Raw genomic sequence first — 22,137 nt, 5'->3', positions numbered from 1 at the left:
TTTCCCCAGCAAAGGAACTAGGCTGCAGCATTTGGTGTTCACCAGATAAAGCTGAAATAAAGCAATGGGTGAGACCTGAGCAGCTGCTCCCCGTGTCAGCATCCAGAGATGCCTCCCACAAACGAGCTCTGGACCATCTCCTTCTGGCTGGGGCTGGCTTCAGGGAGGGCTTTTGAACCATGGGCTGCTGGGGTTTGCACCCTGCCCCAGCAGTGAAGCCCCTCTGCCCTGCTGGGCTCAGTCTGTGTGTCAGGACTGGGCTGGCAGGACCTGCCTGGGCTCTGTGCCTTCTTGAGCTGCCTCTCTCCTTAACAAGCTCCTTCCCTGGCCAAATGACTTCGTTTCTGTGGCTGATGTGATGGCAAACGGGCCCAGGAGGGTGCGGGAGGGAAGGGGGGAAGGAAATGTCTGGAGCAATTGGTGTGATTAGAGCAGCTGAATGCTCTGCTTCCCTAAAGCAGCACAGCTCCCATGGACCTGTCTGGGTGAGGGATGGGGCCCAGCACTGCCCTGCCAGGCCTTGCTAAGCTCAGCTCATTTCTGGGGTGCTGCTGGATGCCACCCGTGGATCCACCTGCTGTAATTACCTTCATTTTCCAGTCAAATCCCAGAATCCCTGAGCTTGGAAATGTCCAGCCCTGTTCCACGTTCAGGAATTGCCCATCCCCTCCCTGCATCCCTGGGTGAATTCAGAGCAAAGGGGCACCTCAGCCTAACCTGCCTCTGCTTTTATTCAGAGCAAAGGGGCACCTCAGCCTAACCTGCCTCTGCTTTTATTCAGAGCAAAGGGGCCCCTCAGCCTAACCTGCCCTCTTCTTTCATCCTTTCCAGAGCTTGCACAGGCAGATGGAGCTGGGTGTTTTGGGCTCTCAGATGGAGCTGGGTGTTTTGGGCTCTCAGATGGAGCTGGGTGTTTTGGGCTCTCAGATGGAGCTGGGTGGTGTTGGGCTCTCAGATGGAGCTGGGTGGTGTTTTGTGCTCTCAGATGGAGCTGGGTGGTGTTTTGTGCTCTCAGATGGAGCTGGGTGGTGTTTTGAGCTCTCAGATGGAGCTGGGTGCTGCTGGGCTCTCAGATGGAGCTGGGTGTTTTGGGCTCTCAGATGGAGCTGGGTGTTTTGAGCTCTCAGATGGAGCTGGGTGCTTTGAGCTCTCAGATGGAGCTGGGTGTTTTGGGCTCTCAGATGGAGCTGGGTGGTGTTTTGAGCTCTCAGATGGAGCTGGGTGTTTTGAGCTCTCAGATGGAGCTGGGAGGTTTTGAGCTCTCAGATGGAGCTGGGTGGTGCTGGGCTCTCAGATGGAGCTGGGTGGTGTTTTGGGCTCTCAGATGGAGCTGGGTGGTGCTGGGCTCTCAGATGGAGCTGGGTGGTGTTTTGGGCTCTCAGATGGAGCTGGGTGTTTTGGGCTCTCAGATGGAGCTGGGTGTTTTGGGCTCTCAGATGGAGCTGGGTGTTTTGGGCTCTCAGATGGAGCTGGGTGGTGTTGGGCTCTCAGATGGAGCTGGGTGTTTTGGGCTCTCAGATGGAGCTGGGTGTTTTGGGCTCTCAGATGGAGCTGGGTGGTGCTGGGCTCTCAGATGGAGCTGGGTGTTTTGGGCTCTCAGATGGAGCTGGGTGTTTTGGGCTCTCAGATGGAGCTGGGTGGTGTTGAGCTCTCAGATGGAGCTGGGTGTTTTGAGCTCTCAGATGGAGCTGGGTGGTGCTGGGCTCTCGGAGCTGGGTGTTTTGAGCTCTCAGATGGAGCTGGGTGGTGTTTTGGGCTCTCAGATGGAGCTGGGTGTTTTGAGCTCTCAGATGGAGCTGGGTGGTGTTTTGGGCTCTCAGATGGAGCTGGGTGGTTTTGGGCTCTCAGATGGAGCTGGGTGTTTTGGGCTCTCAGATGGAGCTGGGTGGTGTTGGGCTCTCAGATGGAGCTGGGAGGTTTTGGGCTCTCAGGTCCCTGCCCAGCACCCTGGTGCTGCCCCTGCCCCACTTCATCCCCTCAAACCCCCCACAGGAGGGAAAAGCTTCTGATCCCAGAGCATTTGGGATTGCCCAGGCATGGGAAACTTAATTGGTCTTGAAAGCGGTGCTGAAAATGTTTGGAATGAAGTAGTGTCTGGAGGGTCTCCCACTGCCTGCGTTTATTTGATGCAAAAGTGCTTTGCTCAAGATGCTAAATCAGATAAACCAAACCATTCATTTCTGAAAGTTCAATTCGCCACTTAGAGGATAGAAAATAAACCAAGCTAAGCCACAGCACCACTGAACAGCGAGATACAGGGTTTAAGGCAAAGCCCACTGTGCCTGGGAATGTTTCTCACATAAATCAAATTTATCTCTGTAGAGCAGAAGCCCAGTTTATGAGCTTCAGACAGGGAAAAAATAAGAAAACTTCCAGAGAGGGTGTCTTAAATAGCTCATAAAAATGGAGCCTGTGCCCCTATGGAAAGGGATATCTGATAGTCCCAGAAAAGTGCCAGCCTGCACAGAGCCCAGCTCCACTTGTGCTCACAGGGGGCTCAGAGCATCCCTCCCTTCCCAACACAGAAGTCAGCTCCACCTGTGGAGCTCCAAGGGCTCAGAGCATCCCTCCCTTCCCAACAGAGAGCTCAGCTCCACCTGTGCTCACAGAGAAGGCTCGGAGCATCCCTCCCTTCCCGAGGCAGAGCCCAGCTCCACCTGTGCTCACAGGGGGCTCAGAGCATCCCTCCCTTCCCAACACAGAGTTCAGCCCCATCTGCAGAGCTCCAAGGCTCGGAGCATCCCCCCCTTCCTCTTCCAGGAGCATCCGTCCCTTCCCAACACAGAGTTCAGCTCCACCTGTGGAGCTCCAAGGGCTCAGAGCGTCCCTCCCTTCCTCTGCCAGCAGCAGCAGCTCTGCCTGGCATCGTGCTCCAGGGAATCCATCACCAGCAGCTCCTCTGGCCCTCAGCCTCTCTGGTTCTATGGCAGGAGCAGGGGCAGGGACAGGGATAGGGGCAGGGACAGGGGCAGGGACAGGGGCAGGGGCAGGGACAGGGGCAGGGGCAGCTGGGCACAGGCAGCCCGGGCAGGGGAAGGGACAGGGGCAGGGGCAGGGACAGGGGCAGGGGAAGGGACAGGGACAGGGGCAGGGACAGGGGCAGGGGCAGCTGGGCACAGGCCGCCCGGGCAGGGGCACCAGGCACTGTCCCCATGTCCCTGCTGCCCAAGCTGGCACCGCTGCCCCACTGCAGGAGCCTCTGCTGCCCCTGCCAGGGCACAGCCTCATCCCCAGGGGCTGCTCAGCAAACACAGCTGCTTTAGGCTGAGGGAAGGGCAGCCAGGCCCCAGGTGTCTGTCAGTGCCGTGGCCAGGGGAAATGCCACTGTCATCCCAGGGGACAAACTGCCCTGGGGCACTGCTGGGCACTGCTGGGCCAGCCCTGCCTGTGGAACCACAGGACCCAGCCCGGTTTGGGTTGGAAGGGTCCTGAATATCGATTTGTTCCCACTCCTGCTGTGGGCAGGGACACCTTCCACTATTCCAGGTTGCTCCAAGCCCCATCCCACCTGGCCTGGGACACTTCCAGGGATGGGCACCCCACCACTTCCCCGGACAGCCTGCTCCAATGCTTAGCCAGGCTTTCAGTAAGGAAATTCTCCCAGCAATGCAATCTGAGCCTCCCCTGGGGCACCCTGGGGCCATTTTCCCTTGTCCCATCCCTCATTGTCTGGGGAGGAGCTGATGCTCCCCTCACAGCAACCTCCAATTAGGAGATCAGTAATGGCTTTGAGCAGGGAAGAGGGAAGTAATTTCCAAAGTAATTGTTTCCATGAGCATCTTTTTCAGCTGGGTGTCTCAGCAGAGCCCTTCTGGCTGCTCTGCCGCCCTTGCCCCCGTCCCTGTGCCCAGGTGCAGCAGCCACGGTCCGTGTCCCTCTGTAATAGGGACATCCATCATGTCCCTGTGCCCAGGCAGGAGCAGCTGCTCCTGCTGCCCTGCCAGCCCCGGGGCAGTGCCAGCACGGGGCTGAACGGGGCAGGGCAGGAACAGCAGCTCATGGTGGGCTGGAGCTGCTCTGTGCCCCGTGCTCCCCATGCTTCACACAGACCCCAGACCCCTCATGGGGGGCTCCTGTCCCTGCAGACCCCAGACCCCTCATGGGGGGCTCCTGTCCCTGCAGACCCCAGACCCCTCTGGGGCTCCTCGCCCTGCAGACCCCAGACCCCTCATGGGGGTTCAGCCCAGCCTGGCACTGGATCCCCTCCTCCCAGGTGCTGCCCAGCCACCCCTGAGTGCCAGGGGGAGCAGCAGGGCTGCATTCACTCACCTTTAGCAATATTTGCTTCAAATTCAACCAAACTCCTCCCACCAGCAGCCTTTTTCAGCAGAGTCACTTCAGTTGTGTGTTTAACAGCTTGCTGCCTGCTATAAAGCTTAATTATTGATTGCTAGCCCTGTTGTACAGCTCAATTATTGATTGATAGCATGGTGAGCCCTGCTGAGGGAAGGGAAGGGAAGGGAAGGGAAGGGAAGGGAAGGGAAGGGAAGGGAAGGGAAGGGAAGGGAAGGGAAGGGAAGGGAAGGGAAGGGAAGGGAAGGGAAGGGAAGGGAAGGGAAGGGAAGGGAAGGGAAGGGAAGGGAAGGGAAGGGAAGGGAAGGGAAGGGAAGGGAAGGTGCAGCCCTGAGGAGAAGGGGACTGCAGAGCCCAGGAGGGCTGGCCAGGAGCCCTGAGAGCAGCTCCTGGCAAGGGTGACTTTTGGGAGCAGAGACAAAGGGACAACGGGAGGATGCTCCAAGAATAGCAGATCACTTGATACTGAGAGTAAGAGATGAGAGAGGAGAAACTGGAGCGACTGCAAGAACAGAACAGACGAGAGGTGAACGGGGTGAATTTCTCCATGTGATGGTGGCACACAGAGGCCACCAGCAGGACCAAGGAGGCACAGATTTATCTGTAGAGGGGATGAGGACCAGGAGCCAAGGGGACACAGATTTATCTGTAGTGGAGATGAGGACCAGGAGCCAAGGAGCCACAGATTTAGCTGTAGAGGGGATGAGGACCAGGTGGGAGATGAAAGGGAAGAGAGTATGGCATTAAATCATCGGGGGGGAAGAGTGAAACTTGAGCCTTTTAAAAGGGGAGCTGGGTTTGTTCCAGCTGTATCCAGAATAAAATGTCATGAAAAGACAGCAGAACTGTAGCTGGATTAAAAACCACCTTACTGGCTGGCTGCTGGCAGAGACTCCTCATTTAAGAGCTGGTTGTCTCTCAGGCTGAGGGTTTCCCTCCGTGCCATCAGGGACGGGCCTGTCAGGCTGGTGGCCATGCCAGGGTGACAGTGAGTGACAGCCTGGCTGTCCCTGAGCCCTGTCCCTGCAGGGCTGCCTGCCCAGCTCTGCAGCACACCCCAGCCTGCTGCTGAGCACCTCCTGGGGCCATCGCACTCTCACACCACCACAGCTCTGCCAGGATTTGGGGCCCTGGAAAGCCCAACCAAAGTGCAGCCCCCAGCAAACCCATCCCCAGGGCTGGCGTGGAATCACAGCTTGGCTTGGGAGGGATCTCAGAGAAAACTGAGCTGCAGCTCATTAAACAGAGCAGTGTCAGAGATCAGAGCTGCCATCTCAGTGAGTGCTGGGGGAGCCCCAGGCAGTGCCTGTGCCCCTTGTCCCAGCCCTGATCCCCTCCCTGTGAGCCCAGAGCTGCTGTGCCACTGCTCCTGCCAGGGGACAGGAGGAAAGCAGGGCTCCTGCTCCTCTTCTCCCTCTGTTTGCTGAGCTTTCCTTGCACTGCTGTCATTTGTGGTGGGGTAAAGGGGAACATGCAATTTATTCTCCATTATGTTCAGAGTAATGACAAGTCTTAAAATAGCTCTCAATTAGCGATTGATTGCAATTAATTGGAACAACATAGGCTGACATGATAGCTTCGGATCTCCAGAGCATTTTTGAGTTCATGAGCTCTAATTTCCAAAAATTCAAGAATTCTGGCTCCCACATCACCACAGCCATCTGTCAGCAGTTTCTCACACAGGTCTTTGAGAAGCAGGAGCAATAAACTCGCTGGCTTTGCTAATTAAAGCAGGGGTCCAAAGTGGGGCTCATTTAATGTGAGCTGGGGGGTCCATCCAGGTATGGAAATATCCCTGCATTGCCAGGGAGGCTGTGGGCTCCCAGCCCTGGAAGTGCCCTCACCCTGCATTGCTGCAAAGCTCCTGCAGCAGCTCCAGAGCTGGGGCAGCCTCAGGGGACCTGTTTTGTGATCATCCAGAGCAATGTGCTCCTACCTGTGCTTGAATTAATGCATGGGTGGAGTATCTCCCTTAATAAGAGCTTCAACCCATGATCCTGATCATGCCCTGGGCTGTGTCTGCTGCTCTGCTGGCTGAGCAGGGGCTCTGTGTGTGCCCCTGCAGGCCCAGGGCTGTGATCCCTCCCTGGGCTGTGGCTCTGTGTGTGCCCCTGCAGGGCCAGGGCTGTGATCCCTCCCTGGGCTGTGGCTCTGTGTGTGCCCCTGCAGGGCCAGGGCTGTGATCCCTCCCTGGGCTGTGGCTCTGTGAGTGCCCCTGCAGGCCCAGGGCTCACCCAGGGCTGTGATCCCTCCCTGGGCTGTGGCTCTGTGAGTGCCCCTGCAGCCCCAGGGTCACTCCAGGGCTGTGATCCCTCCCTGGGCTGTGGCTCTGTGAGTGCCCCTGCAGGCCCAGGGCTGTGATCCCTCCCTGGGCTGTGGCTCTGTGAGTGCCCCTGCAGCCCCAGGGCTGTGATCCCTCCCTGGGCTGTGGCTCTGTGTGTGCCCCTGTAGCCCCAGGGTCACTCCAGGGAGGACAAGGAAAACCCCTGCTCCTTAGCCCTGACTGCTGTCTTTCCATCAAACTTCACTTTCAAGGTCTGGAGCATAAATTGAAAGAAACGGAGAGCAAAAGGAAAGGCTGTGCTGAGGTGCTGGGTTAATATGGCATTGATGAATCAAGAAATACCCAGAAAAGTCTTAAATCTGAGGAGGCAAGGCAGAACTGGAAGATGAAAGATGCAAATAGTGGCAGCTGTGAGTTCTCTGTGCTCCAAACCCACCCAGGCTGGAGCTGCTTGGCAGAACAGAAAGAGCACAGGCTGTGGGCAGAAGGAAGCTGGAGTGCCAGGTTTTCATATAACAGCATTTTCCCAGAGGAAAATACACTGAAATGCCTCAGTCCTGATGGCCAAATACTGTTTCTGGTCACGTGCTGGGAAAGGGGAGCCCCAGGCAGGGCAGCCAGCAGCACTGGGGTGTTCCTTGCTCACAGGCAGGGCTTGGCTGTGCAGGCGCGGCCGGCTCGGGGCAGCAGCAGAGTCCAGAATGTTCCCTGCACAGCCCAGGGCGTGAGGGGCCATGGAGGAGCTGTCAGGGAGGCCTGGGCTGCCCCCAGCTCCCAGGGATGAGCAGCAGCTGCTCCCCTCCCGTCCTGCTGCTCACACTCCAGGCTGCTCCTCCTCTCCAAATCTGAGCTCCATCACATGGTACTTTGAGAAGATCCCTACATAAATATTTTGGCTCATTTGATATGCCTTCTGGTATTTTAACACCAGGTCTCTTTTTTCTTCACCATTTGGGGAAATTATTTTTATTTTCAAACAAATCTGATACTCTCACAGCAGTTCACTTCCAGAACCAAGTGTTTTAGGGAAGATTGCAGGAGTGCTGGTGAGCTGGCAATGTGCTGGGGGACTCCTGATGGAAGTGTGTGTGCTGCTGGGCACTGGCTGGAAATCCCTGTGCATGGGCAAGGCAGACCAGGGAGCAATTCTGGCCCTTATATTGGGTTGGCAAGTTCAGAATATTTAAATGGAAAACACTTTGAACTAGAAATTTTAAATTTTAATCTCAGTTTCAGTTGAATTCAAAGCAGATGGCAGCATCCAGGTGTCCCCAGCTGCCCCCAGAAGGGTAAAATGTGTGTGAGCTTCCTAAGGGGGCTGGGACAGCCACAGGCTCTGCCCGTTCCCTTCCCTCCTTGGTTCCTCCCTCCCCAGCTCCCTCCTCTCCCCCATCCCTCTCCCCTTCCCTGCTGCCTTTGAGCATCTGGGAGGGCTCAGACCAGTGGTGCCACTGCCAAGTCCTTCCCAGCATTGTCTCCCACTGAGATTTTACTGCAGATGCTTGATCCTAAAAGCAAATAAAAGCAAAATAAATCCCAGGGCGTCTGTCCTGCTGCCAGGACAGCTCCTGGAGTCAGGACAGCTCCTGGAACCGCCAGTGCCTGCAGTTTGTCAGTGTTCCTCACTTTTCCTGGGCAGTTTTATTTAGACAGGGGCATTTTCTGCTGAGAAACCCGGCCCTGTTACAAGTCAGATTGTATTTATTGCAACCCCAGTTAGAGCTTGGTCTCTCACCAATCCCAACCCCTCAATTCCCGCCTGGATGCAGCCCCAGAGGCGCTGGGCACGCCCCAGTGCCAGCCCCACACCAAACTGGCACCGCACCAGTGCCACCCTGTGCTCAGCCCCGGGGCAAACCCAGCTTGGACCGAGCCCCTGGACAATGGGGATGGGTCTGAGAGCCCCAGCCTGCATCCCTGGCTGTGAGAGGGCACAGAGGGGGCACAGGGGGTGCCAGGGCTGCAGGGATGGGTCTGAGAGGGCACAGGGGGTGCCAGGGCTGCAGGGATGGGTCTGAGAGGGCACAGAGGGGGCACAGGGGGTGCCAGGGCTGCAGGGATGGGTCTGAGAGCCCAGCACTGCACTCCTGGCTGTGAGAGGGGCACAAAGGGGGCACAGAGGGTGCCAGGGCTGCACTCCTGGCTGTGAGAGGGCACAGAGGGGGCACAGAGGGTGCCAGGGCTGCACTCCTGGCTGTGAGAGGGCACAGGGGGTGCCAGGCTGCAGGCACAGCAGTGACAGGGCTCCTGTGCCATGGGGGTCCCAGGGGGCTGCTCCCCCTGCCAGCCCTGCCCACCTGGGCATTCACTGCTCCATGGGGATCAGCTGCTGCCATCAGCCCCTGCAGAGCACAGACAGGGAGGAGGAGGAGGCAGCACAACCCAGAGCAGAGGTGAAAGTCATGGGACAGGAGGGAGAAAAGGAGCGAGAAACAGAAATAAATCAAACCAACAACAAAGCCCTGGAGCAGAAGGAGCAGGGGAAGGAATAAAAGGTAAGAGGACAACATAAATGGACCAGAGTGGATTGAGAACAGTAGGGAAATGTCTCAAGGGATGATCACAGGCTGGGAGGTTGGTACAGCCACACACATAGAGGTAAATGAGCATCTGGAAACAGAAAATATCCCTGTGTGCCTCGAACCCAGGCACCAGCTGTGCCTGAGCTGCTGCCTGGGGACATTGTCCCTTCCCAGCCGTGACACCAGCCCCAGCCCTGCCCTGTGCCCCAGCACTGGCTGCCCTGGGCTCTTCATGCCAGGCTCAGCATCTCCCAGCCCTGATCAGAGCTGGGTGGGCTGGGGCACTCCCTGGCCCATCTGGGGCACTCCCTGGCCCATCTCTCACCATGAACACCCTTCCCTGGCCCATCCCTCACCATGAACACCCTTCCCTGGCCCATCTCTCACCATGAACACTTCCCTGCCCCACCTCTCACCATGAACACTTTCCTGGCCCATCTCTCACCATGAACACTCTTCCCTGGCCCATCTCTCACCATGAACACCCTTCCCTGGCCCATCTCTCACCATGAACACCCTTCCCTGGCCCATCCCTCACCATGAACACCCTTCCCTGGCCCATCCCTCACCATGAACACTCTTCCCTGGCCCATCTCTCACCATGAACACTCTTCCCTGGCCCATCTCTCACCATGAACACCCTTCCCTGGCCCATCTCTCACCATGAACACTCTTCCCTGGCCCACCTCTCACCATGAACACCCTTCCCTGGCCCATCCCTCACCATGAACACCCTTCCCTGGCTTTTGTCGCTCTGGTTCGCCCCCAGCTCCTGCCCAGCTCTCTCACAGCATCCATCCTCCTGCACAGGGATTTCCCATTTCCTCCTTGCAGCCTGGCTGGGAAGGGGGGAGAGGAGAAGGGGAAAGCTGGGTGGCTGCTGGCTTGTGTGTCAATTATACATCAGAGGCTCTGCTGCCGCTTCAGAAGCTTCTAATAATAATTATTATAATTAGGGCACTGGGAGAGAAATGTGCTGAGATCAGGGAGGAAAGCAGGAAAGCCAGGCCAGAATTAATTAGCCACTTTTATCTAAGAATCTCAAAGCATTTAGACATTAATTAACGGGAGCTGTGGTTGAGGCAGCCGATGCTCCTTCGCTGCCTCGGGCTCAGCCCCTCCCTGCCCAGCCCTGCGGGCACCGGGAGCGCTCCGGGACCGCTCCTCAACACCCTCGGCCCTGGCTGCCAGCGAGAGCCCCGAGAGCCCCGAGGGCGGGTGCGTGTGTGCGGCTGCAGCCGGGCACTGCCCTGGCACTCTGGGCACCCCCGGTTCCCAGGGGCTGCTGCTGGCCCGGCCCAGCCCTGGAGCCCCCACCCGCCCACCCGTGCCCTGGCACCACCGTGCTGGCTATGGGGCACCTGTGCCCTGGCACCAACACCCTGGCTATGGGGGCACCTGTGCCATGGCACCACCGTGCTGGCTATGGGGCACCTGTGCCCTGGCACCAACACCCTGGCTATGGGGCACCTGTGCCCTGGCACCAACACCCTGGCTATGGGGCACCTGTGCCACAGCACCAACACCCTGGCTATTGGGGCACCTGTGCCATGGCACCTGGGCACCCACAGAGCGGGTCACTGGGGCAAATCCTTCCTGTCTCCTGCCACACCCGTGGGGTGCCCACTGTTGGTGAATATTCATTAAGAGGAATTAGCATCTAATAGGGCTTAATTGACTTATAAAAGCCTTGTTTTGTGCTAATGAAGTCTGCACTGTAGCTGTGCCTGACGGCAGCTGCTGGGTCCCTGCGCCCTGGCTGCCACCTCGGCTCCATCCCTTCTGCTTCCCCACAGTCCCTGGAGCTGTGCCTGTCCCATCCCTGGAGCTGTTCCTGTCCCATCCCTGGAGCTGTTCCTGTCCCATCCCTGCCCCATCCCTGGGAGCTGTTCCTGTCCCATTCCTGTCCCATCCCTGCCCCATCCCTGGAGCTGTTCCTGTCCCATCCCTGGAGCTGTGCCTGTCCCATCCCAGGGGGTGTTCAAAGCCAGCCTGGACAAACCTGGTCTGTGGGGCTGTCCGTGCCCGTGGGGGATGTCCCCCTTCTCCTGGGGTGTCCCCCTGCCCGTGGAGCTGTCCCTGCCCACACTGAGCCTGGGGCAGTGCCATGACACAAACATCCCTTCAGCCACACCATGGTGGGACCGAGTGGCAGCCTGTGAGTCCCAGCTGGGACAAGGCTGTCCATGGCCTGGGCACTGTGTGCAGGCTTGCAGAGCTCACTGATGATCCCAGCAGTGCTCTGGGCCCCTGCAGGGGGATCTGGGGTTGCTTTGGGGGCTCAAGGCACGGTTTGAGCTCTGTTCCTTGGCTGGGACAAAGCCCTCTGGTCTCAGAGCTGTCCCACTGCTGTGGGGTGTGGGTACCAGCTGCAATGAGGAGCTCCTGGAAGTGCTCTCAGAGCTCGTGGGTCAGGGTTTTACAGGGGCTCAGCTCATAATGCCTTTGTCCAAGCCTAGAAATGGATAAAAACGTTCAGTTTAGCCATTATTGACTGTTTTCAGACGAGACACAGGGCAGCTTTGAAGTGAGTCTGTAAATGAGAGTAGCCCTGCAGCTCCCAGACTGAGAGACTCCTTCATCATTGACAGGGGAGACGAGGGAGGAGGTGAGGAGGCTTCCTGGCTTCTGGTTTTCTGGCTGTTCCTGTAAATTGTGTGCTCTGTGTTCCTGGCTGGGTGAGGATGGAGGCACAGGAGAGCAGGGCAGTGCCAGTGGGGCTCCCAGTGCCCACAGCCCCTTCCCCAGGCTCTGCTCCCAGCCCCAGGGGCTTTCAATTGCTGCCAACATCTATTTCAACTTTTCTCTCCTTTTCCCCATTTTTCGATGGGGCTCTGGGGCAGCAAAAACATCACCTGAGTCCCACAGCTGAGCCTGCTGCCAGCTCTGCCCTGGTCACAGACTGCTGCAGCTGGGCAGGGCTCCAGCCGGAGAACAGCCTCAGCCCTGCTCTGCAGGATGGGAATTGTCACTGTCCTGGGCTTCCCTCCTGGCTCTGCCACTGAAGGACCTGCTGGAACAGGGATCTGCTGCTCTGGGAGCCCCAGGGTAACAGGGATCTGCTGGTCCTGGAACTCCAGGGTAACAGGGATCTGCTGCTGGTCCTGGCAGCCCCAGGGTAACAGGGATCTGCTGATCCTGGGAGCCCCAGGGTAACAGGGATCTGCTGGTGCTGGGAGCTCAGGGTAACAGGGATCTGCTGCTGCTGGGAGCCCCAGGGTAACAGGGATCTGCTGCTGCTGGGAGCCCCAGGGTAAGGGGATGTACTGGTCCTGGGAGCTCAGGGTAACAGGGATCTACTGGTCCTGGGAGCTCAGGGTAAGGGGATCTACTGGTCCTGGGAGCTCAGGGTAACAGGGATCTGCTGCTGCTGCTGGGAGCCCCAGGGTAACAGGGATCTGCTGGTGCTGGGAGCCCCAGGGTAACAAGGATCTACTGGTCCTGGGAGCTCAGGGTAACAGGGATCTGCTGCAGGTCCTGGCAGCCCCAGGGTAACAGGGATCTGCTGCTGCTGCAGCTGGGAGCCCCAGGGTAACAGGGATCTGCTGCTCTGGGAGCCCCAGGGTAACAGGGATCTGCTGGTGCTGGGAGCTCAGGGTAACAGGGATCTGCTGGTGCTGGCAGCTCCAGGCTAAGGGGATCTGCTGCTGCTGCTGCTGCTGCTGGGGGAGCTGTGCCCGCACTGTGTGCTGTGCCCAGGGAAGGTCCCTGCAAGGGTCCCTGTGCCCTGGCTGCCCTGCCGGCCCAGGGGGGCCCAGCAGCCTGTGCTGGGCTGTGTGGGCTGTGGAGCTGCCCTCACCCTCTCTCTCTCTCTCTGTGCCCTGCAGGCGAGCCCTCCCGCTGGTCCTCGTCCCACTGCGACTGCTGCTGCAAGAACGGCAAGGGCGACAAGGAGGGCGAGAGCGGCACGTCCTGCAACGAGCTGTCCACGTCCAGCTGCGACAGCCAGTCCGAGGCCAGCTCCCCCCAGGAGACCGTCATCTGCGGGCCCGTGACGCGCCAGCCCAACATCCAGACTCTGGACAGGGCCAAGAAGGGCCCGGTGCAGCTGCTGCAGCAGGCCGAGAGCCGCAGGAAGAGCGACCTGCTGCGGACTCTCACCTCCGGCTCCCGCGAGTCCAACGCCAGCAAGAAGAAAGCCGTGAAGGAGAAGCTCTCCATTGAGGAGGAGCTGGAGAAATGTATCCAGGATTTCCTCAAGATCAAAATCCCAGACAGGTTTCCCGAGAGGAAGCACCCCTGGCAATCGGAACTGCTGCGGAAGTACCACCTGTAGGGCGGGCAGGGCGCACGGCCTGGGCACCTGAGAGCCACGTCCCGAGGGACACAACAGCAGCTCCCAATAATAACTGTTTGTTAGGTCGCCAAAACCAAAATCCATCTCTAGTACTGCCTAATTTGCCTATTTCACCTTAACATTTCTAGTCGTAGGGGAGCGATCCTTTTGCAGTCCTGGAAGCACAATGACAAACGCTTTTGTTTGTAAACTCGAGTCTTACACAATTGAGAACCTTAAGGGCACAGCCAGGCCGGCCCCGGGGGGCGCTGGGGCGGCCCGGAGCGGGCAGGGCGGGCTGGGGAGGGCTCGGTCCCTCTGCAGCCCGCTCGGAGCCGTGTGCCTGCAGGGAGGAGCACAGCACGGAGCCCCGGCTCGGCCCCGCAGTTTAAGCATGTGTATTTATATATGTGCATATATATATGTGTGTATATATATCTCTCTGTATATATATATATGTATATATATATCAATATATATTGCTTAAAGATTTTCTGGCTCTCTCCTTATAACTGCACTTGCTCAGAAAAGAGCATTTTTTTAGTCTGTGGATGTCCTGTTTCTTCTCCAGGCCTTTGAGGGCTGAACAGTAGAAAACCATCTCCCTGTCTCTCTCCTGTCCCCCTGCCAGTCCTTCCCCCTCCCTGGGGCACTGTAAATGTGTCCCAGTGGAGAGCAGGTGCAGTCTCTGGGTTTGTGTCACCATCAGTGAAATACTCCATTTGTTGGGATGCTGTGTCCCTCCTGTGTTCCCCGAGGCTCTCGGCTGTTACTGGAGTGCTGACCCCCCTGGAAAGCTGCAGGGATGGCTCTGGGCTGTGTGGGGATGCTGTGGGGATGCTGTGGGGATGCTGGGTCCTGCAGGTGCCAGGGCTGTGTGCCAGGAGGGGCTGTCCCAGCTGGCAGGGACAGTGGGCACCGCAGCCCCTCCTGCGGGTGCCAGCCCTGCCCGGGCCCTGGTGGCACTGCAGCAAGGCAGGGCCTGTGCCCGTGTGCCCCTGCAGCAAGGCAGGCCCTGGGCCCGTGTGCCCCTGCAGCAAGGCAGACCCTGTGCCCGTGTGCCCCTGCATCAAGGCAGGGCCTGTGCCCGTGTGCCCCTGCAGCAAGGCAGGCCCTGTGCCCGTGTGCCCCTGCAGCAAGGCAGGGCCTGTGCCCGTGTGCCCCTGCAGCAAGGCAGGGCCTGTGCCCGTGTGCCCCTGCAGCAAGGCAGGGCCTGTGCCCGTGTGCCCCTGCAGCAAGGCAGGGCCTGTGCCCGTGTGCCCCTGCAGCAAGGCAGGGCCTGTGCCCGTGTGCCCCTGCAGCAAGGCAGGCCCTGTGCCCGTGTGCCCCTGCAGCAAGGCAGGCCCTGTGCCCGTGTGCCCCTGCAGCAAGGCAGGGCCTGTGCCTGTGTGCCCCTGCAGCAAGGCAGGCCCTGTGCCCGTGTGCCCCTGCAGCAAGGCAGGCCCTGTGCCCGTGTGCCCCTGCAGCAAGGCAGGGCCTGTGCCCGTGTGCCCCTGCAGCAAGGCAGGGCCTGTGCCCGTGTGCCCCTGCAGCAAGGCAGGGCCTGTGCCCGTGTGCCTCTGCAGCAAGGCAGGGCCTGTGCCCGTGTGCCCCTGCAGCAAGGCAGGGCCTGGGCCCGTGTGCCCCTGCAGCAAGGCAGGCCCTGTGCCCGTGTGCCCCTGCAGCAAGGCAGGGCCTGTGCCCGTGTGCCCCTGCAGTAAGGCAGGGCCTGTGCCCATGTGCCCCGGAGCTGTGGGAAGGGCTGGGTGCTCCTGCACTGCCCCGAGCCCAGGGAAGGGCCAGGGAGGGGGCACGGGCTGGCAGAGAGGGGCTGGCACAGGCAGGGCTGGGGCTGGCACTGACAGGGGATAGCCAGGGCTGGGCTGGCACAGGAACAGGCACAGCCAGGATTGGGGCTGGCACTGGCAGGGCACAGCCAGGGCTGGGCTGGCACTGGCAGGGCACAGCCAGGGCTGGGCTGGCACTGGAACAGGGACAGCCAGGATTGGGGCTGGCACTGGCAGGGCACAGGCAGGGCTGGGCTGGTACAGGAACAGGGACTGCCAGGGCTGGGCAGGGGGCTTGGGCTGCTGGGGCAGCCATGGAGAGGGACAGAACACTCCAGTGCTCCAGCTGGGGAGGCCACAGCTGGGAACAAACCAGCTGGGGGATTTGGGATCAATCATTTCTTTTCTAAAGGCACAGGAAGAAGATTTTATATATATATATATATATCTATGAATATAAAGGTGTGGGCAGTGCTGGTAGCGCAGATCACTCAGTTCTGACTCAGTAAGTGTCCTGCAGGTCCCAGGGTCCCCTCCCACACCCCAGGCGCTGCTGTGGAGCTGCAGTCCTGCCTGCACTGTCCTTTCTGTGCTCCTGCTGCAGCTCCAGCCAGGAGCAGCCTCGGTGCCTGCGGGGCTGGGCAGGGCTTCCAGGGAACCATGGGGTGTCCAGGGGCCCCCAGCCGTGTTTGGGGTTGGGTGCACCTTAGAGCAGCTCAAAAAGGAAGCAATGCATGTCCAGAGGGGTGGGCAGACAGGAGCTGGCTGCAGCTGGGGGACCCTCACAGCAATGCACCTGCAGCTGGGGAACCCTCACAGCAATGCACCTGCAGCTGGGGACCCTGGAACCCTCACAGCAATGCACCTGCAGCTGGGGACCCTGGAACCCTCACAGCAATGCACCTGCAGCTGGGGACCCTGGAACCCTCACAGCAATGCACCTGCAGCTGGGGACCCTCACAGCAATGCACCTGCAGGGGGCTGCAGAGCAGGGCACCTTGGGCAGCTGGGGCCACCTCTGGGATGCTGTGGGTGCAGGAGGAGCTGTCCCTGACCGGGCTGTCCCCTCTGGCAGAGCTGTCCCTGGCAGAGCTGTCCCCTCTGGCAGAGCTGTCCCTGACCAGAGCTGTCCCCTCTGGCAGAGCTGTCCCTGGCAGAGCTGTCCCCTCTGGCAGAGCTGTCCCTGACCAGAGCTGTCCCCTCTGGCAGAGCTGTCCCCTCTGGCAGAGCTGTCCCTGACCAGAGCTGTCCCTGACCAGAGCTGTCCCTGACGGAGCTGTCCCCTCTGGCAGAGCTGTCCCAGACCAGGCTGTCCCCTCTGGCAGAGCTGTCCCTGACGGAGCTGTCCCCTCTGGCAGAGCTGTCCCAGACCAGGCTGTCCCCTCTAGCAGAGCTGTCCCTGGCAAAGCTGTCCCAGACCAGGCTGTCCCCTCTAGCAGAGCTGTCCCCTCTGGCAGAGCTGTCCCTGGCCGGGCTGTCCCCTCTGGCAGAGCTGTCCCAGACCAGGCTGTCCCCTCTGGCAGAGCTGTCCCTGGCCGGGCTGTCCCCTCTGGCAGAGCTGTCCCAGACCAGGCTGTCCCCTCTGGCAGAGCTGTCCCTGACCGGGCTGTCCCCTCTGGCAGAGCTGTCCCTGGCAGAGCTGTCCCCTCTGGCAGAGCTGTCCCTGGCCGGGCTGTCCCCTCTGGCAGAGCTGTCCCAGACCAGGCTGTCCCCTCTGGCAGAGCTGTCCCTGGCAGAGCTGTCCCAGACCGGGCTGTCCCCTCTGTGGGTGCTGCAGCAGAGGCCCCTCCTGGCAGATGCTCCCCGAACAGACTCAGCCCCCCTGGGCCTGTGCTGCAGAGCCAGCTCGGGGCTCAGGACATTCCCTGCCTCTGGAATCAAGGCTCTGGTGCCACCCTCTAGTCACAGGCCCTCACATCTTCCCACGGAAATCACTGGTCTGTACAAGCTCCACGGATTTGGCCCTGCCTAGTTATTTCATGGTTAGTTTATAGCATTTTTCTCTCCCCACTGAACATTTCCTGCACCTTGTCCCCCTGGGACCCCTGCCCTCTTGCTCTGGCACCAAGCAGGAACAGGAACAGATAGAGCTGTCCCCTGGATTTCAGCAGGGCACGGGGTTCAGGACAGGTCAGCTCTGTTCCTTGCAGGAGACTGCAGCTAAAACTCCTGCTGGCACCCCAGACCTTCCCCTGGCTCTTTTCAGGGGGGAGAAGCAGGTGTTGGGGGTGTGAGTGTGAGTTTGTGAGTGTGAGTGTGAAAGTGTGAGAGTGTGTGAGTGTGTGTGAGTGTGTGTGAGTGTCTGTGTGTGTGTGAGTGTCTGTGTGTGAATGTGTGTCTGTGAGTGTGTGTGTCTGTGTCTCTCTGTGTGAGTGTCTGTGTCTGTGTGTGTGTGTGTGTGTGTGAGTGTCTGTGTGTGTGTTTGTGTGTGTGTGTGAGTGTCTGTGTCTCTGTGTGAGTGTGTGTGAGTGTCTGTGTCTCTGTGTGAGTGTCTGTGTCTCTGTGTGTGTGAGTGTGTCTGTGAGTGTGTGAGTGTGTGAGTGTGTGTGAGTGAGTGTGTGTGTTCCCAGGGACACGGGCCTGCTCCATGATTAATCACTGGGGGAAAATTAGACCAAATGAAAAGCGCCCCAGTGGCTTTGATTGATGTGGCCTTCACGTCTGCAGTTGGGGATGGAATGGTTATTGCTCTCCAGTGCTACAGAAATAAAGGTCTTAAACCTCAGTAATCACAGGCAGGCCCAGCCTGCAGGGGAGCCTGGCCTGGGCCAGGGCAGTGCCAGGCATGGTGCTCTGCCCATGTGTGTCTGTGTGTGTGTTTTTGTATGTGTGTGTGTGTGTGTGTGTGTGTGTGTGTGTGTGTGTTTGTGTGTGTGTCTGTGTGTGTGTGTGTGTTTGTGTGTGTGTGTGTGTGTGTCTGTGTGTGTGTCTGTGTGTGTGTTTGTGTGTGTTTTTGTGTGTGTGTGTGTGTGTTTTTGTATGTGTGTGTGTGTGTGTGTGTGTGTGTCTGTGTGTCTGTGTGTGTTTGTGTGTGTGTGTGTGTTTTTGTATGTGTGTGTGTGTGTGTGTGTGTGTGTCTGTGTGTGTGTGTGTGTTTTTGTGTGTGTCTGTGTGTGTCTGTGTGTGTGTGTGTGTGTGTGTGTGTGTTTGTGTGTGTGTGTCTGTGTGTGTGTTTGTGTGTGTGTGTTTGTGTGTGTGTGTGTGTGTGTGTTTGTGTGTGTGTTTGTGTGTGTGTGTGTGTTTTTGTATGTGTATGTGTGTGTGTTTGTTTGTGTGTGTGTGTGTGTCTGTGTGTGTTTGTGTGTGTGTTTGTGTGTGTGTGTGTGTTTTTGTATGTGTATGTGTGTGTGTTTGTTTGTGTGTGTGTGTGTGTCTGTGTGTGTTTGTGTGTGTGTTTGTGTGTGTGTCTGTGTGTGTGTGTGTGTGTGTGTGTGTGTTTTTGTATGTGTGTGTGTGTGTTTGTCTGTGTGTGTGTGTGTGTGTGTGTGTGTGTTAGTATGTGTGTGTGTGTTTGTGTGTGTGTCTGTGTGTGTGTCTGTGTGTGTGTGTGTGTGTGTTTGTGGGTTCTGCTGCCTCTCTGCAGGCCCTGCCTGTGGTGTGAGCCCATAGCAGCAGTTTTGGGAGTGCTCTGTGCAGAGCTGGGGCTGTGCTGGCAGTTCTGTGCTGCTCAGAGGGCCTGGGGGGCTGCAGGTGGAACACAGGGCCCTGGACAGGGCTGGGGCTCTCACACCCCTGGAGGGGTCAGCAGCTCTGCCCAGAGCTGCCCTTCTCTCCCTCCTCCCCCACTGCTCTGTCTGCTCCACCAGGGCCCCACAGCACCCCTGGGCACCTCCCTGTGCCCTGCTGGCAGGGCTGGGGGCACCGGCAGGGCACAGGAGCCCCACAGCACCCCTGGCACCCCTGGGCACCTCCCTGTGCCCTGCTGGCAGGGCTGGGGGCACTGGCAGGGCACAGGAGCCCTGCGAGGCTGGCACAGGGCAGGACACGTGCCAAGGCTACTCCTGGTGGCCCCGTGGCCATGGCTGGAGTGGTGGCTCAGGAAGGGGCACCCAAACAGGATGGTTTTGGCAGGAGGGGGAGCTCCCCATGACCCTGAGTCCCCTCCCAGCATTAGTGCCATGCACCCACAGCTGCACGGGCACCCCTGCTCGGCTCCCAGGGGCAGAGTTCCCCATTTCCAGGGCCTTGGCCCCCCGAGCAGCACTCAGAGCACTGGGGACACACGGAGGACGCGTCATCTCCACAGACCCATGGGGAACAAGCGCTTTGCTTTCCCCCTGAACCATCTGCACTCACAGCACAGAGCTGCACAGTGAGAATGCTCTGGCTTCACTTGGTGAGTCCATTCTGGATTTAATTTGCAGGCTGTGGGCTGAAGGAGAAGACAGGGTTGGCTTTTCCTGGCCATGGCCATCCCGAGCCCCTCAGGTGTGTCCCCCCTGCTCTCCCAGCCCTGCGAGTGCGGGCTCGACTTTCAGAGTACTTTATGCACAAGGCCCCATGTGTACCATGGTACAAAATAATTGTCCAGTCTTATGGATAGTTTATGCCCCAGCGGGGTTTTGTAGATTAATAGTAAAAGAACAAAAAAAAAAAAAAAAAAAAAAGAAAAAGCACTTTTAAATTATTTATATTCTAAAAAGACATTCTTTATTTTTCTTGGCATTGATGTCACTTAGCTAAAAATCCGTTTCTAAATAGGATATTGCAGATTTTAAACTATAGCAATGCTCGAGCAAACACGGATCCAGAGTTCCGCAGAGCAGACGCCCTGAGAGCTGAGGCAGGGCCAGGGCCCGCGGGTGCTGCTGGATGGGGACACGGGGCTGTCCCCCAGGGTCCCCGGCTGCCCCAGCCCCGGGGCTGCCCCGAGGTGCTGCCAGTGCAATATTCCCGGCCCAGAAGGGACGCACGGGGGCTCTCGGGGCCTTGCTCACGTTACATTTTCGGACCTCATTCGGCACTAAATGACTTTGCTGAGGCTGAGTCAGTCTGTTGCACATTGATGTAGGTTAAGTGGCACCCACTGAATTACCTCTCGACTTTCCAACGTGGTTCACTTGTACATAAGTGTAATGTCAAACTGTTTACAGGTTCTTTTGTGCGTAATTGTGGAAAAAAAAAAAAGTTTTAACTGCAAATTTAAAGGAATCGATTTTACTGGAAGGTGTTTAAAAAAATGAATGTGCTTAATACAGTATAGACATCCTTGCTAATGGTCTCACCTGAATGCATGTATCCGTGTCGTCAGTCCCACCAGTGAGGTTATTGGCAATATTCTGCAGTCTGTGAATAGCAAATATGCATCAACTACTGTGACTCTGACAAATATAACTCGGTAACTGTTTCTACTGTGGTGTGTGAAACAAATCTGTAGCTTTTAGCCTGCTGTATTTGCCTGGTGCAAGGAGCGCCAGGAAAGAGAGAGGTCTGGGAGAAGTGAAGTCACAGCTGTGTCCTGAGCAGGGTGGCGACAGCCCCTGCTGAGCTACAAGTGCTAAAAATGCCATTTTCAGAGGCTGGCAGCTGAAGGGAAGGGGCTGGGGCTGGGGAAGGCAGAGCCTGGGGCAGGGGCTCTGGGAGCCTGCATGGGGGAGCTCAGCCGGGCTCTGGGGGTGCTGGGGCTCACAGCTGCAGCCAGTTTGGCACTCCAGGGCAGCCCTGGATCATTGGAGGAGAAGCTGGTGCTGCCACTGCAGTTCAGAGTGATTGTGCTGTACTGGGAGCTGCTCTTTGCCATCCCAGTTCCAGTGATTGTGCTGTGCTGGGAGCTGCTCTTTGCCATCCCAGTTCCAGTGATTGTGCTGTGCTGGGAGCTGCTCTTTGCCATCCCAGTTCACAGAGAATGGGCTGTACTGGGAGCTGCTCTTTGCCATTCCAGTTCACAGTGATTGTGCTGTGCTGGGAGCTGCTCTTTGCCACTGCAGTTCCAGTGATTGTGCTGTACTGGGAGCTGCTCTTTGCCATCCCAGTTCACAGTGGGTGCTCTGTACTGGGAGCTGCTCTTTGCCATCCCAGTTCACAGAGAATGGGCTGTACTGGGAGCTGCTCTTTGCCATCCCAGTTCCAGTGATTGTGCTGTGCTGGGAGCTGCTCTTTGCCATTCCAGTTCACAGAGAATGGGCTGTACTGGGAGCTGCTCTTTGCCACTGCAGTTCACAGAGAATGGGCTGTACTGGGAGCTGCTCTTTGCCATCCCAGTTCACAGTGATTGTGCTGTACTGGGAGCTGCTCTTTGCCATCCCAGTTCACAGTGGGTGCTCTGTACTGGGAGCTGCTCTTTGCCATCCCAGTTCACAGTAAGAGCACACAGGGAGGGCACAGACCAGAATAAAGGTGTTGGTGCCCCTCAGCAGTCACACACACACACTCACAGAAGTGCATCCATGGATACATCCAGGCCTTTGTGCCCACAGGGGTTTAGCACTGGCTCCTGTGACCACTTCCCTCCCTGCTGGCTGGGCATTGTCCTCCCTGCAAAGCAGTGGGGTTTTCTCCAGTTTATTTCTGGGTGGTTGTTGTTGTTTTTAATCTGCAGTACTTGGCTGGGGTCTGGAGGAAGCCCTTTCTAATGGCCCCTTCCTGGCAGGAGGTGAATGCAGCATTTTCCCAGTGTGCTGCTTCCCCAGGTTTTGGGAGCTGTGTCCCTCAGTGCTGAGGGGATGCTCACTGGGCTCCCCAGCCTGGTGCTGGCAGTGCCACAAGCCAGGGGGTGCCAGGATTCCCATCCTGCACAGCCCCTGCCCTGTGCCCTGTGCCCTGTGCCCTGTGCCAGCACCTGCAGGGGGGCCCTGTGTCCCTGGAGTGCCCCCCAGCTCTGGGATGAGCTTCTCCCCATGAAGCAGCCCTGGCTGGAGCCCAGGGCTGGGGACGGTGCAGGGGGAGCTGAGGGGACCCTGCTGCTGCTGCTGCTGCTGCTGCTGGGCAGAGAGAGGGGCTGAGGACCCTGCTGCTGCTGCTGCTGCCGTTCCTGGGCAGGGTGGGGCTCCCTCCCTG

General features: G+C 58.3%; 2 protein-coding genes across 4 annotated transcripts in view; both read left to right on the top strand.

Moving 5' to 3' along the window:
• Positions 1-20,488, top strand: part of KCTD16 (potassium channel tetramerization domain containing 16) — a 65,819-nt gene extending 45,331 nt beyond the window's left edge. For both annotated transcript variants that reach the window (XM_077186572.1, XM_077186571.1), the window contains exon 3: positions 12,927-20,488. In XM_077186572.1, coding sequence (XP_077042687.1) covers positions 12,927-13,375 — 449 coding nt within the window. In that variant the 3' untranslated portion in view covers positions 13,376-20,488. The remainder of the gene's footprint in view (positions 1-12,926) is intronic.
• Positions 14,181-20,488, top strand: LOC143695294 (uncharacterized). 2 transcript variants are annotated; one of them, XM_077186569.1, is made up of 2 exons: positions 14,181-15,189; positions 15,237-20,488. In XM_077186569.1, exons 1-2 carry the CDS (start codon positions 14,181-14,183, stop codon positions 15,593-15,595), a joined length of 1,368 nt encoding a protein of 455 aa, XP_077042684.1. In that variant the 3' UTR covers positions 15,596-20,488. The 2 variants fall into 2 exon arrangements, with proteins under 2 accessions (XP_077042684.1, XP_077042685.1); XM_077186570.1 differs by having other exon boundaries at positions 14,181-15,199; positions 15,253-20,488.
• Positions 20,489-22,137: the final 1,649 nt, after the last annotated feature.

The sequence above is a fragment of the Agelaius phoeniceus genome, chromosome 15 (assembly GCF_051311805.1).
Source record: "Agelaius phoeniceus isolate bAgePho1 chromosome 15, bAgePho1.hap1, whole genome shotgun sequence".
NCBI lineage: Eukaryota > Metazoa > Chordata > Aves > Passeriformes > Icteridae > Agelaius > Agelaius phoeniceus.
This window is presented reverse-complemented; position numbering and strand designations above follow the sequence as displayed.